At 42.0% G+C, this 19,020-nt stretch overlaps 1 protein-coding gene across 1 annotated transcript in view; it reads right to left on the bottom strand.

Moving 5' to 3' along the window:
* The window catches only part of LOC106589217 (ras-related protein Rab-26), a 104,043-nt gene extending 85,553 nt beyond the window's left edge, over positions 1-18,490 (bottom strand). Inside the window, exons 1-2 of the mRNA XM_014178937.2 lie at positions 17,953-18,490; positions 7,128-7,238 (exon numbers count right to left, since the gene is read on the bottom strand). Coding sequence (XP_014034412.1) covers positions 7,128-7,238; positions 17,953-18,138 — 297 coding nt within the window. The 5' untranslated portion in view covers positions 18,139-18,490. The remainder of the gene's footprint in view (positions 1-7,127; positions 7,239-17,952) is intronic.
* Positions 18,491-19,020: the final 530 nt, after the last annotated feature.

Below are 19,020 nucleotides of genomic sequence, written 5' to 3'. Positions count from 1 at the left end.
GATATAGGTATGTAGCAGTTTGGGTCAAGAGTGTCCCCTCCTTTGAAGAGGGGGATGACAGCAGCTGCTTTCCAATCTTTTGGAATCTCAGACGACACAAAAGAGAGGTTGAACAGGCTAGTAATAGGGGTTGCAATAATTTCGGCAGATAATTTTAGAAAGAAAGGGTCCAGATTGTCTAGCCCGGCTGATTTGTAGAGGTCCAGATTTTGCAGCTCTTTCAGAACATCAGCTGACTGGATTTGGGAGAAGGAGAAATGGGGAAGGCTTGGGCGAGTAGCTGTGGGGGGTGCAGTGCTGTTGACCACAGTATGGGTAAACAGGTGGAAAGCATGGCCAGCCGTAGAAAAATGCTTATTGAAAATCTCAATTATAGTGGATTTATCAGAGGTGACAGAGTTTCCTATCCTCAGTGCAGTGGGCAGCTGGGAGGAGGTGTTCTTATTCTCCATGGACTTTACAGTGTCCCAGAACTTTTTTGAGTTTGTGTTGCAGGAAGCAAATTTCTGCTTGAAAAAGCTAGCCTTGGCTTTTCTAACTGCCTGTGTATATTGGTTTCTAACTTCCCTGAAAAGTTGCGTATCACGGGGGCTATTCGATGCTAATGCAGAACGCCACAGGATGTTTTTGTGTTGGTTAAGGGCAGTCAGGTCTGGAGAGAACCAAGAGCTATATCTGTTCCTGGTTCTAAATTTCTTGAATGGGGCATGCTTATTTAAGATGGTGAGGAAGGCAGTTTAAAAAAATAACCAGGCATCCTCTACTGATGGGATGAGGTCAATATCCTTCCAGGATACCCGGGCCAGGTCGATTAGAAAGGCTTGCTCACTGAAATGTTTCAGGGAGCGTTTGACAGTGATGAGTGGAGGTCGTTTGACCGCTGACCCATTACGGATGCAGGCAATGAGGCAGTGATCACTGAGATCTTGGTTGAAAACAGCAGAGGTGTATTTAGAGGGAAAGTTGGTTAGGATGATATCTATGAGGGTGTCTGTGTTTACGGCTTTGGGGTGGTACCTGGTAGGTTAATTGATAATTTGTGTGAGATTGAGGGCATCAAGCTAAGATTGTAGGATGGCTGGGGTGTTAAGCATGTCCCAGTTTAGGTCACCTAGCAGCATGAGCTCTGAAGATGGATGGGGGGCAATCAGTTCACATATGGTGTCCAGAGCATAGCTGGGGGCAGAGGGTGGTCTATAGCAGGCGGCAACGGTGAGAGACTTGTTTTTAGGGAGATGGATTTTTAAAAGTAGAAGTTCACATTGTTTGGGTACAGACCTGGATAGTAGGACAGAACTCTGCAGGCTATCTCTGCAGTAGATTGCAACACCGCCCGCTTTGGCCGTTCTATCTTGTCTGAAAATGTTGTAGTTAGGGATGAAGATTTCAGAATTTTTGGTGGACTTCCTAAGGCAGGATTCAGACACGGCTAGGACATCCGGGTTGGCAGAGTGTGCTAAAGCAGTGAATAAAACAAACTTAGGGAGGAGGCTTCTAATGTTAACATGCATGAAACCAAGGCTATTACGGTTAAAAAAGTCATCAAAAGAGAGCGCCTGGGAATAGGAGTGGAGCTAGGCACTGCAGGGCCTGGATTCACCTCAATATCACCAGAGGAACAGAGGGGGAGTAGGATAAGGGTACGGCTAAAAGCTATGAGAATTGGTAGATTATGATGTCTGGAATAGAGAGTAAAAAGGAGCAGGTTTCTGGGGGAGATAAAATAGCTTCAAGGTATAATGTACAGACAAAGGTATGGTAGGATGTGAGTAGAGTGGAGGTAAACCTAGGCATTGAGTGATGATGAGAGAGATATTGTCTCTAGAAACATCATTGAAACCAGAAGATGTCATAGCAAGTGTGGGTGGTGGAACTGAAAGGTTGGATAAGGTATAATGAGCAGGGTTTGAGGCTCTACAGTGAAATAAGCTAATAAACACTAACCAGAACAGCAATGGAAAAGGCATATTGACATTAAGGAGAGGCATGCTTAGCTGAGTGATCATAAATGTCCAAGTGAGATTCAGACAGCTAGCAGGGCCATAGGTAGCAAGCTGGCAGAAGATGGAGGGAGGTCTGTTTATATATGACCACTATACCACGGCTAATGACTGTGTCCAGGCACTCCGCGTTACCTCCTCATGCCTTATTGCTTAATTATAGCACAGGCTTCGTTAGAAAATAGCAACACAAAATAAACAACAGCCTTGAACTGCCAATAACCACCATCCTTTTCTTTAGATAACAGCCTATATGTTGAAGTCTTTGCTGACAGGACATGTTTGAGGAACTGTAATAGCCTCAATAAAAGTCACATTTTTCCTGAAAAAAACCTCTCCATGTATCATTCCAACCTCCAGGCTAGGAGAGTTTAATGTTAAAACCATGAATAAATCATTAAATGCATCTTTGAATAAATCTTTCAGTTCTACAGTATCATTAGGAGTGTGATTTCATATTTATTGAGACTTCAATGATTCAACAGCACCCTATTCTTCAGAGAAAAGAACAAAATTAGCAATTCCTTTTCGCATCTCCATCTCCACCTCTCCTCCAAGCAGAGCAAGTTAAGAGCTTGGTCTAATTGTGCACACATCACCTCAGATTGCCACATTGCAATTACCCATGTCCCTGTGTGGTCACTGGTCAGTGAGTCCTGTCACGCTACACAACACACAGAAGAGGTGTTGTGGCTCCACTGGCCTCCTCACTGACCACACCGCTCCTTTAATGATTAGCTGGTGTACTGCTGCTGCTGCTGCTGGGCTGCTGGGAATTACAGCACTAGAGGCTAGGGGGCTGGGAGAGAGGAGAGGAGAGAGAGAGAGAGAGAGAGAGAGAGAGAGAGAGAGAGAGAGAAGCCATCTGCTCAGAACGGGCAGCTGAAAGAGGGCCACTCCAAACCCCACATTAGAGCTACATTGGCCTCTCTCTCTCTCTCTCTCTCTCCCTCTCTACCTCCTAATAAAGTGCATTGTTTTGCCTTTTAGCACTTTTAGCAATCGTTTTAATGCAAATCTTTCATTATCTCACCCTCTTTCTCCCATTCCCTCTTTCTCTTCACTCTCTAACATAGTGTTTGAAACACATTTCAGCCCTCAACACAAACACACATCGATCTCTCCCTCTACCTCTCCTTCCTTCAGAGGAGAAGGAAGGAAACTGAATGGTAAACTCCAGTTTAATAGCTCCCACACATGAGTAAGCACACTCCTGAGACATACCGACAACGAATGTTATGAAAAATAAACCCAGCACTCCCTCTGCCAATGAAGGGAAAGATAAATCAAATCAACCAGCCGCCCATGCCACCTTCCTCATATCCTAATGGCATCAGTGTGCTCTCTGCGCAAACACAGAATAAATATAGTGTATGAGTGTTATCATGGGCATCCACACTTGAAACTGTCTGTGAGTCATTCACTCATTATGTTTCATCAAGAAGCCAAACAAATGAAGGAGGAAGAGGAGGAGAGAATGTTAATTTACAGATATATTGAGGAGAATAGCAGGAGATTGAGTGTTTTTGTTCTCTCTGTCCCTGTGTGTGTATTATTTGCAGTGGTGTAAAGAACTTAAGTAAAAATACTTTTGGGGTATCTGTACTTTACTATTTATCTTTTTGACTACTTTTACTTCACTACATTCCTAACGAAAATAATGTACTTTTTCCTCCATACATTTTCCTTGACACACAAAAGTACTCATTACATTTTGACAGGAAAATGGTCCAATTCACACGCTTGTCAAGAGAACATCCCTGGTCGTCCCTACTGACTCTGATCTGGCGGACCCAGTAAACACAAATGCTATGTTTGTAAATTAGTGTCTGTGTTGGGGTATGCCCCTGGCTATCCATAAATAAAATGAAAACAAGATAATTGTGGTGTCTGGTTTACTTAATATATGGAATTTTAAATGATTTATACTTTTACTTTTACTTTTGTATACTTAAGTATATTTTTGCAATTATATTTACTTTTGATACTAAAGTATATTTAAAAACAAATAGTATTTTACTGGGTGACTTTCACTTTGAGTCATTTTCTATTATCTTTACTTTTACTCAAGTATGATATTTGAGTACCTTTTCCACCACTGATCCTTTGTGCTTCTGTCTCACTTTGACCTCTTTTCCACTTGTAGTAAGTACTGAACTGAACTGAACTGTCCGGGCTTTAAACAGGTTCAGTTCCGTGCTGCTTCTGTACGAGTGGGCTTTAGTATGGTAGGATGTCTTAGCTATACTGAACAAAAATATAAACGCAACATGCAAAGTGTTGGTCCCATGTTTCATGAGCTGAAATAAAATATTGCAGATATTTTCCATATGCACAAAAAGCTTATTTCTCTCAAGTTTTGTGCACAAATTTGTTTACATCCCTGTTAGTGAGCATTTCTCCTTTGCCAAGATAATCGATCCACCCGATCCACCCATTTCCGCCTGAATGATGTGCCCAAAGTAAACTGCCTGTTGCTCAGGCCTTGAAGCCAGGATATGTATATAATTGGTACCATTGGAAAGGAAACACTTTGAAGTTTGTAGAAATGTTAAAATAATGTAGGAGAATATAACACAATAGATATGGTAGGAGAAAATCCAAAGAAAAACCCACCAGAATCTTATTTTTTTAAAGAGACCATACTTTTAGAAAGGCAAGTTAAAGGTCATATTTTAAATTAGCTCCCTGGATGCAATTCCTATGGCTTCCACAGGGTGTCAGCAGTCTATGTTCAAGGTTTCAGGTTTGTAACTTCAAAAACGAATAAGTTTTAGTACAGGGACACAGTCTTGGAAATTCGTATTTGCGTGCGCAATGAAGACAGTACGCACCTGCTAAAATCACTTTCCTATTGAACATACTTCTTTCCATAAGAAATATTATAGTTTGCGTAGTAAATAGAAATGTATTTTGATTTGTTGAAACAAAGTTTAGGGGTAGATTTTTGGATTCCTCTCTCCTTGTTGAACGAGTGGATTACTCGCGCCAACTAAACTGACTTTTTGGGATATAAAGAAGGATTTTATCTAAGAAAACGACACTACATGTTATAGCTGGGACCCTTTGGATGACAAATCAGAGGAAGATTTTCAAAAAGTAAGTGAATATTTAATCGTTATTTGTGAATTTATGAAACCTGTGCCAGTGGAAAAATATTTTGATGTGGGGCGCCGTCCTCAAACAATCGCATGGCATGATTTCGCTGTAATAGCTACTGTAAATTGGACAATGCAGTTCGATTAACAAGAATTTAAGCTTTCAGCTGATATAAGACACTTATATGTACCTAAATGCTTAATATCCATAATTTGTATGATTATTTATTTGAATTGCGTGCCCTCCGCTAGCAGGACGCCTATCCCTTTTAACGTTAGCTTCTTACTTCATCCTTCTAGCTGGATAAGTAATACTAGCCAGAGCCCTTCAATGTTACTGCAATAGAAGTCTCGCCGGCAGCAAGCCACCTGACTGACTGATATATCTATAAGCGACTATTTACCAATTGTGCACTCATTCTTCGAGAGTCGGTTTTTGTTTGTGTGGGGGATGTCTGTAGACATGGCAGGAGTCGCGGGGCAGTTTTAAATTTGCCTTTTGTCCGGCATCTCGCAAACACACTGTCAGCATCGTCTCTAGTTGCCTACTTTGTGTCGACTCCGAGCTGGGGTAGTTTGTTTCACGTGCCGCGAGAGGGCGGAGTTAGCTGTTTGAGAGAGTGGTGAATGTGCTGCTAAAAATCCTGAGGACGCAGGTGAACATAATGAACAAACCACTGTTCATAATTCCACTCATTCGCAAAGAGGCAGGTGCGATTGGAGCTCTGTCAGATCAAGAATATTAAGCATTCTGATCTTTGATCAACGCTGGGAGCAATATGTAGATGTTGACCCATAATTTAGTTTCTTTATTGTGTACAAAATCTATACATGTTTTATTTTTTTACATTTAAATTTTAGTCATTTGGCAGACGCTCATATCCAGAGCGACTTACAGTATTGAATACATACATTTCATTTCTTTTTTTTTTTTTTCTTTTTTTTTTGTACTGGCCCCCCGTGGGAATCGAACCCACAACCCTGGCGTTGCACACACCATGCTCTACCAACTGAGCCACAGGGAAGACTTTTTATTATTAAACATTACCGAGGTCTGGATCTCGGTGTCCTCACATGTAGTTGCAGCCCCAAGTGGTCATCATGGGAAAAAAGAAATTTTAGGAGGGAAAATGTATTAAATGAAAGATAAAGGACTTGAATAAACAAATGTACATGCAGTAGTAGACCCTCCGAGTAGACAACATGAGCTTGAGAGCCTTTATGCAGAAAGGATTAATGGTATTATTTACAGATCAAAGGCAGCTTGGATGGGAAAATGGGAAAAGTGTACAAGAATTCTTTCTTAAGTTGAACCAAAGGAATCATCATAAGAAAAGTGTCATCAAACTGCATTCCTTTGAAGGTCTTAATGTATTATCACCCAGCCAGACATTACAGGAGCAAGTACAATATTTTAGTTGATTTTTTTCTTTTGAGGAACCACTAACCCCGTTATCAGAACTTGACTAACATCTTCTTCCCAGTGGACATGCTCGGCATCCACATTCTAGAAATAATGAAGGATCTTGTAAAGGAGAACTTTGATTTGAATCTAGCCAATATTGATAAAACACTATCGCCGTGGAAAGGTAAAACTTTGTCTTCATTTGGCAGAGTGACAATGATAAACACCTTAATTGTCTCTCAGTTGATCGATCTCTTCCTGTCACTTCCATCTTTAAGCAGTTTCAAGCCAGGATATTTTAGTTTAAATGGAATGGTAAACCAGAAAAGGTCAAAAGGAAATATATCTTTAATACGTATGACAATGGAGGGCTGAACTTAAAGAATATTGAAACCTTGAATCAATATCTGAAATTCTATTGGATCTCGTGAAATCTTAAAAAAGGCAAACCCACTTTTCAATTCCAAAATATCATTTTATTAATTTGAAGTCTTTCCACTTTACTTGGTTCCTGCAAGATTTCTTAATGGACATATCCACATTCTTCAAATAATCAATAATGTGTATGTGTGGTGTGGTGTGTGCATGTGTGCGTGTGCGAGTGTGACTGTGGTGTCTACTCACCCTGAAGTCAATACCCACAGTCGAAATAAAGCTACCGGCCAGGAAAGCTCCATCCTTGAAGCGAACCAGCAGGCAAGTCTTCCCTACACCTGAGTCTCCCACCAGCATCACCTATAGAGAGACATAAATTACTTTATTTTATGTTCTCATGGTCCCTTGGAAGATTATCCACATTGTCGGGCTTATACACAGCCTGTACACCCAGAGTGAGAGAGAGCGAGAGAGCGAGTGAGCGAGAGAGAGATAGAGACAGACAGAGACAGAGAGACAACGAAAGAGAGAGACAGACAGAGAGAGACAAAGACACAAAGAGAACAAAAGAAAGACAGACCGAAAAAACCGGCAGATACAGCTCCATCTCCTCTGAATCCCAATGGTATTGCGCTCAGCAGTGAAGGTCAATGATCACTACACAATGTAGCCCTACTACACACAGTGAGGTGATTCATCTAAGTCTGGGTAATAAGTCTGGGTAATGAGTCTGTGTCTGCCTGAGAAATCACCTAACCTGCCTTCAGACCTCCATCTCCGACACGAATAACTAAGTGTAACACGGTGTGCCTCAGACTTTGTTGCCTCTTAATGTGGCCAACTCACTCTACTAAACCGTAAGTCAAGGCCAGGGGAGACCAGAATAGGTGGATCAACGATAAAGGGGCGACTCAGAGGTGTGTGTGTGTGTGTGTGTGTGTGTGTGTGTGTGTGTGTGTGTGTGTGTGTGTGTGTGTGCGTGCGTGCGTGCGTGTGCGTGCGTGCGTGCGTGCGTGCGTGCGTGCGCCTGCCTGCTTGTTTGCATATGCGTGGGAAGTGTAGCTCAGACTGTGCTCAAACAGCTCGGAGGGACAAATGAATTCACATCTTCAAAAACACAGGAGTTCAGTTCACATAAAAATACACAGCTACAGAGTAAACAAGCTGGCATCTGAGCGAAGCACTCACTCTCACATCAAAGAGAAAGACTGAAGACTACATCCTTTGGGAGCGATCTGGGAAAGAGATGGGAAGAACAGGGGGCACCGGAACAGAGGGGGCATGGGGCAATAATAGGCTAATTTTCCAGTGTTCTCAAGTTGGTCATTGTAGTATCGCAGGGCAGTTTAGCTGTGGAGGTTAGCCATAGAACTTGACTTGAGAATTGATTTTAGACGTAGAGTAAGTTTAGGTTTAAGCAATAAGGCCCAAGGAGGTGTGGTATATGGCCAATATACCACGGCTAAGGGCTGTTCTTATGCACAACGCAAAGCGGTGTGCCTGTACACAGCCCTTAGCCATAGTATATTGGTCAAATACCACAAATCCCAGAGGTACCTTATTGCAATTAAAAACTGGTTACCAACGTAATTAGAGCAGTAAAAATAATATATCAGACCGTATACCCATGGCATACTGATATATCATGGCTGTCAGCCAATTGGCATTCATTGCTCGAACTACCCAGTTTATAATAAGAAATAAAGGTTTGACCTGGATATGCACACTAGATCCTATGCATCGTTGGAAATGACACTTTTCCACATACACCCCCCCACACACACACACACACACACACACACACAACCAGATGGCATGAGCACAACGCAGGCATGATACAACTAGGCAACACTCACGTTCAGCTACTACAGTCATCTGAATGAATAAATGAGTGATGAGTCGTACACACTTTCCGATGACTGGCTCAGAATCCCTTATGTACTGTACTGTGGTGTGGTGCCCTGCGTAGCATGTCAGTGTTTGTTCTTGTCCCATTGTGCATGTTTGAGTGCTGCTTTGGCAGTGGCACACGCTTGTCTCCCATATCCTTGTTGACACAGCTGTGGCCCAGGAGTTGACAATACAGTCGTTAGTGTCGGTTCATAATGCAGTGTAATGTAACCAAACATCCATATCAATCATTAGGCAAATGTCATGTGCCTTGGTCCTAAAATGTTGTGATTTACTTTAACCTTTTGATGATATTGATGCTGGTCAGAATGTTTGCTTTTATATTCAAATAACACCATAACAACTGTATATACAGTTGAAGTCAGAAGTTTAAATACACTTAGGTTGGAGTCATTAAAACTCATTTTTCAACCACAAATTATTTGATAACAAACTATAGTTTTGGCAAGTCAGTTAGGACATCTACTTTGTGCATGACACAAGTAATCTTTCCAACAATTGTTTACAGACAGATTATTTCACTTATAATTCACTGTATCATAATTCAAGTGGGTCAGAAGTTTACATACACTAAGTTGACTGTGCCTTTAAACAGCTTGGAAAATTCCAGAAAATGGTGTCATGGCTTTAGAAGCTTCTGATAGGCTATACATAATTTGAGTCAATTGGAGGTGTACCTGTGGATGTATTTCAAGGCCTACCTTCAAACTCAGTGCCTCTTTGCTTGACATCATGGGAAAATCAAAAGAAATCAGCCAAGACCTCAGAAAAGATTGTAGACCTCCACAAGTCTGGTTCATTCTTGGGAGTAATTTCCAAATGCCTGAAGGTACCACGTTAATCTGTACAAACAATAGTACGCAAGTATAAACACCATGGGACGACACAGCCGTCATACCACTCAGAAAGGAGAAGCGTTCTGTCTCCTAGAGATGAACATACTTTGGTGCGAAAAGTGCAATCAATCTCAGAACAACAACAAAGGACCATGTGAAGATGCTGGAGGAAACAGGTACAAAAGTATCTATATCCACAGTAAAACGAGTCTTATATCGAAATAACCTGAAAGGCCGCTCAGAAAGGAAGAAGCTACTTTTCCAAAACCGCCATAAAAAAGCCAGACTACAGTTTGCAACTGCACATGGGGACAAAAATCGTACTTTTTGGAGAAATGTCCTCTGGCCTGATGAAACAAAAATTGAACTGTTTGGCCATAATGACCATTGTTATGTTTGGAGGAAAAAGGGGGACGCTTGCAAGCTGAAGAACACCATCCCAACCGTGAAGCATGGGGGTGGCAACATCATGTTGTGGGGGTGCTTTGCTGCAGGAGGGACTGGTGCACTTCACAAAATAGATGGCATCATGAGGTAGGAAAATTATGTGGATATATTGAAGCAACATCTCAAGACATCAGTCAGGAAGTTAAAGCTTGGTCGCAATGGGTCTTCCAAATGGACAATGACCCCAAGCATACTTCCAAAGTTGTTGCAAAATGGCTTAAGGACAACAAAGTCAAGGTATTGGAGTGGCCATCATAAAGCCCTGACCTCAATCCTGTAGAAAATTTGTGGGCAGAACTGAAAAAGTGTGTGCGAGCAAGGAGGCCTACAACCTGACTCAGTTACACCAGCTCTGTCAGGAGGAATGGGCCAGAATTTACCCAACTTATTGTGGGAAGCTTGTGGAAGGCTACCCAAAACGTTTGACCCAAGTTAAACAATTTCAAGGAAATGCTACCAAATACTATTTGAGTGTATGTAAACTTCTGATCCACTGGGAATGTGATGAAAGAAATAAAAGCTGAAATAAATCCTTCTCTCAACTATTATTCTGACATTTCACATTCTTAAAATAAAGTGGTGATCCTAACTGACCTAAGACGGAATCTTTACTAGGAATAAATGTCAGGAATTGTGAAAAACTGAGTTTAAATGTATTTGGCTAACGTGTATGTAAACTTCTGACTTCAACTGTGTATATGTATATGTATATGTATATATATGTGTATGTATGTGTGTGTATGAATAAATAAACAGGTTTTAAGAAATGCTGCTGCTTTTGCTGCTGGTGAGTCTCTGATCCACCTCTACGCAGACGACACCATTCTGTATACTTCTAGCCCTTCTTTGGACACTGTGTTAACAACCCTCCAGACGAGCTTCAATGCCATACAACTCTCCTTCCGTGGCCTCCAACAGCTCTTAAATACAATTAAAACTAATGCTCTTCAACCGATCGCTGCCTGCACCTGCCCGCCCGTCCAGCATCACTACTCTGCACTGGTATTGTAGGTTAATTGGTATTGTAGTTTGGTCAGGACGTGGCAGAGGGTATTTGTTTTATGTGGTTAGGGGTGGTGTGTTTGGTGTAGGGTAGTTGATTTAGGTATTCCGGGGTTTTTGGGCACTGTTTGATTTTCATGTATTCTATGTTGAGTCTAGTGTGTCTGTTTCTATGTTTGGGTTCATTGGGGTTGGGACTCTCAATTGAAGGCAGGTGTTGTCTATTTGCCTTTGATTGAGAGTCCCATATATGAGGGTGTGTTTGTCTTTTGTGGGAGATTGTTTGTGAGCACTGCGTTATTGAGCCTGCTACACTGTTGTGAGGTGTGAGTACTGTTTATTGTTTTGTTTTTTTTTGGTCTGTGGATGCTTCACATTTTTCATTAAAAGAATGAGTATCCATATACCCGCTGCATTTTGGTCTTCCCTGCAACACCACGACGAATTATGTGACACCTACAGTGTGGGAAAAAAGTATTTGATCCCCTGCTGATTTTGTACGTTTGCCCACTGACAAAGAAATGATCAGTCTATAATTTTAATGGTAGGTTTATTTGAACAGTGAGAGACAGAATAACAACAAAAAATCCAGAAAAAAGCATGTCAAAGATGTTATAAATTGATTAGCATTTTAATGAGGGAAATAAGTATTTCACCCCCTCTCAATCAGAAAGATTTCTGGCTCCCAGGTGTTTTTTATACAGGCAACAAACTGAGATTAGGAGCACACTCTTAAAGGGAGTGTTCCTAATCTCAGTTTGTTACATGTATAAAAGACACCTGTCCACAGAAGCAATCAATCAGATTCCAAACTCTCCACCATGGCCAAGACCAAAGAGCTCTCCAAGGATGTCAGGGACACGATTGTAGACCTACACAAGGCTGGAATGGGCTACAAGACCATCGCCAAGCAGCTTGGTGAGAAGGTGACAACAGTTGGTGCGATAATTTGCAAATAGAAGAAACACAAAAGAACTGTCAATCTCCCTCGGCCTGGGGCTCCATGCAAGATCTCACCTCGTGGAGTTGCAATGATCATGAGAAAGGTGAGGAATCAGCCCAGAACTACATGGGAGGATCTTGTCAATGATCTCAAGGCAGCTGGGATCATAGTCACCAAGAAAACAATTGGTAACACACTACGCCGTGAAGGACTGAAGTCCTGCAGCGCCCGCAAGGTCTCCCTGCTCAAGAAAGCACATATACATGCCCGTCTGAAGTTTGCCAATGAACATCTGAATGATTCAGAGGACAACTGGGTGAAAGTGTTGTGGTCAGATGAGACAAAAATGGAGCTCTTTGGCATCAACTCAACTCACCGTGTTTGGAGGAGGAGGAATGCTGCCTATGACCCCAAGAACACCATCCCCACCGTCAAACATGGAGGTGGAAACATTATGCTTTGGGGGTGTTTTTCTGCTAAGGGGACAGGACAACTTCACCGCATCAAAGGGACGATGGACGGGGCCATGTATCGTCAAATCTTGGGTGAGAACCTCCTTCCCTCAGGCAGGGCATTGAAAATGGGTCGTGGATGGGTATTCCAGCATGACAATGACCCAAAACACACGTCCAAGGCAACAAAGGAGTGGCTCAAGAAGAAGCACATTAAGGTCCTGGAGTGGCCTAGCCAGTCTCCAGACCTTAATCCCATAGAAAATCTGTGGAGGGAGCTGAAGGTTCGAGTTGCCAAACGTCAGCCTCGAAACCTTAATGATTTAATGAAGATCTGCAAAGAGGAGTGGGACACAATCCCTCCTGAGATGTGTGCAAACCTGGTGGCCAACTACAAGAAACGTCTGACCTCTGTGATTGCCAACAAGGGTTTTTCCACCAAGTACTAAGTCATGTTTTGCAGAGGGTTCAAATACTTATTTCCCTCATTAAAAAGCAAATAATTTTATAACATTTTTGACATGCGTTTTTCTGGATTTTTTGTTGTTATTCTGTCTCTCACTGTTCAAATAAATCTACCATTAAAATTATAGACTGATCATTTCTTTGTCAGTGGGCAAACGTACAAAATCAGCAGGGGATCAAATACTTTTTTCTCTCACTGTAGGTCTGGTTAGACTGTAAGCTTTCCTTCCAGACTCACATCAAACATCTCCAATCCAAAGTTAAATATAGAATTGGCTTCCTATTTCGCAACAAAGTATCCTTCACTCATGCTGCCAAACATTCCCTCGTAAAACTCACCATCCTACCGATCCTCGACTTCGGTGATGTCATTTACAAAATAGCCTCCATTACCCTACTCAATATATTGGATGCAGTCTATCACAGTGTCATCCGTTTTGTCACCAAAGCCCCATATACTATCCACCACTGCAACCTGTACGCTCTCGTTGGCTGGCCCTCGCTTCATACTCGTCGCCAAACCCACTGGCTCCAGGTCATCTACAAGACCCTGCTAGGTAAAGTCCCCCCTTTTCTCCGTTCACTGGTCACCATAGCAGCACCCACCTGTAGCACGTGCTCTAGCAGGTATATCTCACTGGTCACCCCCAAAGCCAATTTCTCCTTTGGCAGCCTTTTCTTCCAGTTCTCTGCTGCCAATGACTGGAACGAACTTCAAAAATCTCTGAAACTGGAAATACTTATCTCCCTCACTAGCTTTAAGCACCAGCTGTCAGAGCAGCTCACAGATCACTGCACCTGTACATAGCCCATCTATAATTTAGCCCCAACAACTACCGCTTCCCCTACTGTATTTATTTATTTTGCTCCTTTACACCCCATTATTTCTATTTCTACTTTGCACTTTCTTCCACTACAAATCTACCATTCCAGTGTTTTACTTGCTATATTGTATTTACTTTGCCACCATGGCCTTTTTTGCCTTTACCTCCCTTATCTCACCTCATTTGCTCACATTGTATATAGACTTATTTTTCTACTGTATTATTGACTGTATGTTTGTTTTACTCCATGTGTAACTCTGTGTTGTTGTATGCGTCGAACTATGCTTTATCTTGGCCAGGTCGCAATTGTAAATGAGAACTTGTACTCAACTTGCCTACCTGGTTAAATAAAGGTGAAATAAATAAATAAAATAAAATGTTTGCTAATTTATCAAAAATAAAACTATCTGAAATATTACATTTACATAAGTATTCAGACCCTTTACACAGTACTTTGTTGAAGCACCTTTGGCAGAGATTACAGCCTCTAGTCTTCTTGGGTATGACGCGGCAAGCTTGGCACACCTGTATTTTGGGAGTTTCTCCCATTCTTCTCTGCAGATCCTCTCAAGCTCTATCAGGTTGGATGGGGAGAGTTGCTGCACAGCTATTTTCAAGTCTCTCCAGAGATGTTTGATCGAGTTCAAGTCCAGTGCCACGTTTCCTCCAGACATGACACTTGGCATTCAGGCCAAAGAGTTTAATCTTGGTTTCATCAGACCAGAGAATTTTGTTTCTCATGGTCTGAGAGTCTTTAGGTGCCTTTTGACAAACTACAAGCGGGCTGTTATGTGCCTTTTACTGAGGAGTGGCTTCCGTCTGACCACTCTACCATAAAGGCCTGATTGGTGGAGTGCTGCAGAGGTGTGTCCTTCTGGAAGGTTCTCCCATCTCCACAGAGGAACTCTGGAGCTCTGTCAGAGTGACCATCGGACCAAGACCCTTCTCCCCCGATTGCTCAGTTTGCCGGGCGGCCAGCTCTAGGAAGAGTCTTCATTGTTCCAAACTTCTTCCATTTAAGAATGATGGAGGCCACTGTGTTCTTGGGGACCTTCAATGCTGCAGAAATGATTTGGTGCCCTTTCCCAGATCTGTGCCTCGACACAATCCTGTCTCGGAGCTCTACGGACAATCCCTTTGACCTCATGACTTGGTTTTTGCTCTGAAATGCAACGTGAACAGTGGGACCTTATATAGACAGGTGTGTGCCTTTCCAAATTATGTCCAATCAATTGAATTTACCACAGGTGGACTCCAAGTTGTAGAAACATCTCACAGATGATGAAAGGAAACAGGATGCACTTGACCTCAATTTCAAGTGTCATGCAAAGGGTCTGAATACTTATGTAAATAAGGTATTTCTGTTTTAAATTTTTCATAAATTTGCAAACACAAATTTCTTAACACCTGTCTTCGCTTTGTCGTTATGGGGTATTGTGTGTAGATTGCTGATCAATGTTTTTTATTAAGTCCGTTTTAGGTTCAGGCTGTAACATAACAAAATGTGGAAAAAGTCAAGGGGTCTGAATACTATATATATATATGATTGAGAGACACAATTTAAATAAATAAATATAATTTAATTAAACTTCAGTCTTGATGAAAAGTGTTAATAGATCTCTGTTTTTTTCACTGGCAGGTCATTTGCCTGTAGGGGTCTCAATCTTTAGGAGGGTCTCTGGAGTGAGCTTTTTCCCATGGACCTTGGGAGGGAGTCCAGCAGGTCCTTAATCATCTGCCAGATCTCTGGAGTCAGGCCTAGAGGTCTCTGAAGACATGCTGGGTCCAGTGCAGGCGGCAGTGGACTCAGAGCTGAAATCCACAGGTCCTGAGCTCTTCTTCCTCTTACTCCTCTTCTTCTCCAAGACAGCCCCACGGTATCAGCAGGGCTCTCTTGGGCCAGGCAGCCTCCTTATCAAGGAGCCTGTTCAGCCTTCTGTAGCAGTTTGTCAAACAAGTTGATGCAGTTGTCCATGTCTGATGGATTTACAGTTGAAGTCAGAAGTTTACATTTACATTTTAACTAGCCAAGTCAGTTAAGAACAAATTCTTATTTACAATGACAGCCTAAAAATAGTGGGTTAACTGCCTAGTTCAGGAGCAGAACAACAGATTTTTACCTTGTCAGCTCAGGGATTTGAACTAGCAACCTTTCGGTTACTGGCCCAATGCTCTAACCACTAGGCTACCTGCTGCCTACATACACATTAGCCAAATACATTTAAACTCAGTTTTACATTTAATCCTAGTAGAAATTCCCTGTCTTATGTCAGTTAGGATCACCACTTTATTTTAAGAATGTGAAATGTCAGAATAATAGTTGAGAGAATTATTTATTTCAGCTTTTATTTCTTTCATCACATTCCCAGTGGGTCAGAAATGTACATACACTCAATTACTATTTGGTAGCATTGCCTTTAAATTGTTGAACTTGGGTCAAACGTTTCGGGTAGCCGTCCACAAGCTTCCCACAATAAGTTGGGTGAATTTTGGCCCATTCCTCCTGACAGAGCTGGTGTAACTGAGTCAGGTTGTAGGCCTCCTTGCTCGCACACGCTTTTTCAGTTCTGCCCACAAATTTTCTACAGGTTTGAGGTCAGGGCTTTGTGATGGCACACTCCAATACCTTGACTTTGTTGTCCTTAAGCCATTTTGCAACAACTTTGGAAGTATGCTTGGGGTCATTGTCCATTTGGAAGACCCATTGCGACCAAGCTTTAACTTCCTGACTGATGTCTTGAGATGTTGCTTCAATATATCCACATAATTTTCCTACCTCATGATGCCATCTATTTTGTTAAGTGCACCAGTCCCTCCTGCAGCAAAGCACCCCCACAACATGATGTTGCCACCCTCATGCTTCACGGTTGAGATGGTGTTCTTCGGCTTGCAAGCCTCTCCCTTTTTCCTCCAAACATAACGATGGTCATTATGGCCAAACAGTTCAATTTTTGTCCCCATGTGCAGTTGCAAACCGTAGTCTGGCTTTTTATGGCGGTTTGGAGCAGTGGCTTCTTCCTTTCTGAGCGGCCTTTCAGGTTATGTCGATATAGGACTCATTTTACTGTGGATATAGATACTTTTGTACCTGTTTCCTCCAGCATCTTCACAAGGTCCTTTGCTGTTTTCTGGAATTGATTTGCACTTTTCGCACCAAAGTATGTTCATCTCGTCTCCTTCCTGAGCGGTATGACGGCTGTGTGGTCCAATAGTGTTTATACTTGCGTACTATTGTTTGTACAGATTAACGTGGTACATTCAGGCATTTGGAAATTGCTCCCAAGGATTAACCAGACTTGTGGAGGTCTACACATTTTTTTCTGAAGTATTGGTTGATTTCTTTTGATTTTCCCATGACGTCAAGCAAAGAGGAACTGAGTTTGAAGGTAGGCCTTGAAATACATCCACAGGTACACCTCCGATTTACTGAAATGATGTCAGTTAGCCTATCAGAAGCTTCTAAAGCCATGACATTATTTTCTGGAATTTTCCAAGCTGTTTAAAGGTACAGTCAATTTAGTGTATGTAAACTTCTGACCCACTGGAATTGTGATACAGTGAATTATAAGTGAAATAATCTGTCAGTAAACAATTGTTGGAAACATTACTTGTGTCATGCACAAAGTAGATGTCCTAACCGACTTGCCAATACTATAGTTTGTTATCAAGACATTTGTGGAGTGGTTGAAAAACAAGTTTTAATTAATGAATCCAACCTAAGTATATGTAAACTTCCGAATTCAACACCATGAAGACAATCTGCGATGCCGCGCTTTTATATATGTTTTGGAGCGTGCATCAGAATGGAACCCCAAATTACATCATGCCACTTTTTAACCGTGTTGATGTGTTTAATTTTCTTTAATTTTATTTTTTACAAGCTGGTTTGTGGGATGTTAAAACAAAATATTTGCTATCAAAGATTTAGGGCTGAAACACCAGCCGGTCAATGATGGAAATAATAAAATAAAATAATGAAATAAATGTATCTCATGTGTCTTTCATCGTTAAAGGCCTAGCTATCTACACTGGACAGAACCAAATATCGCTTAGGGACGCCAAAAGGCTCGAGTCACACTGTCTGTCACTATTCCCTTAGTGGCACATCAACATTGAAGTAGCCTATTTGAGTGTCTGATATGGCCAACTGGAGATTGGAGAATATTGACAATATGTGTGCGTAAAAAGTCTTACCTTAAAAGTGATATCATAAAACTCCCTACTGTTGCTGAGTGAGGGGCGGCTCGGATAGACCAATCCGTTGGATGGAGCCCCGGCTCCGATCCCTTTACCACTTTTCCCGCTGTCTTTGCTCTTGTTCGGAAATGCAGTCGGGGTTTTTGAGCTCCCCTTGCCTTTCACCGTCTTTTTCCTGGACATGTTTCACTTTTAACGGAATTCCCGCCTGTTGTATATACTTATTTGTGCAATAACTAGGCTATAAATGTGGTGTTCACTGATCTGATAATATCCTTTGTTCTTTTGAACGATCTATGATATGAAAAAAAAATACGTTTCACCAGTGCGTAAAAATCATGACTGTAGACATTTCCGCGTCGTTTTAAATGATAAGTGCACATGCGAGTGTATAGCTTTCCTTGTCCGTTGAGCGCAATTACCATTGGTGAATAAATCTCCTGCCAGTTCAAACAGTGCTTATGCAGAAATCTAAACAGACTTGACAGCTCTCTCTCTCTCGCTCGCTCGCTCTCTCTACCCTCCCCTATATGGCGCACGGTTCACACCAATAACGGAAGGTAAGCACAATATGGTGTTTAGTGCGCGCATCTTGCAGAGCAGGGAAGCATCGCTACTACTGGTGGGAGCGTTTGTGCGTTTAAGGTACAGTTGGTTGTTTTTGTGGTGTACAGTAGTCAGTGATGCAAAAAGTATTCACATATGCAAAAATGCACATGTTTGGTGACCACAAACACTGAGCATATCAAACATTGGGAATACCTTCCGAATATTGTGTTGCACCCCACCATTTTGCCCTCAGAACAGCCTCAATTCGTCTGGGCATATGGCATCGGCATCTACAACTACAAGGTGTTCAAAGCTTCCACAGGGATGCTGGCGCATGTTTACTCCAATGCTTCCCATAGTTAGGTCACGTTGGCTGGATGTCCTTTGGGTGTCGGACCATTCTCGACCACACACTGGGAAACTGTTGAGCGTGGAAAAACCCCAGCAGTGTTGCAGTTCTTGACACAAACTAGTGCGCCTGGCACTTACCCTGTTCAAAGGCACTTGATTATTTTG

The sequence above is a fragment of the Salmo salar genome, chromosome ssa28, assembly GCF_905237065.1.
Source record: "Salmo salar chromosome ssa28, Ssal_v3.1, whole genome shotgun sequence".
NCBI lineage: Eukaryota > Metazoa > Chordata > Actinopteri > Salmoniformes > Salmonidae > Salmo > Salmo salar.
This window is presented reverse-complemented; position numbering and strand designations above follow the sequence as displayed.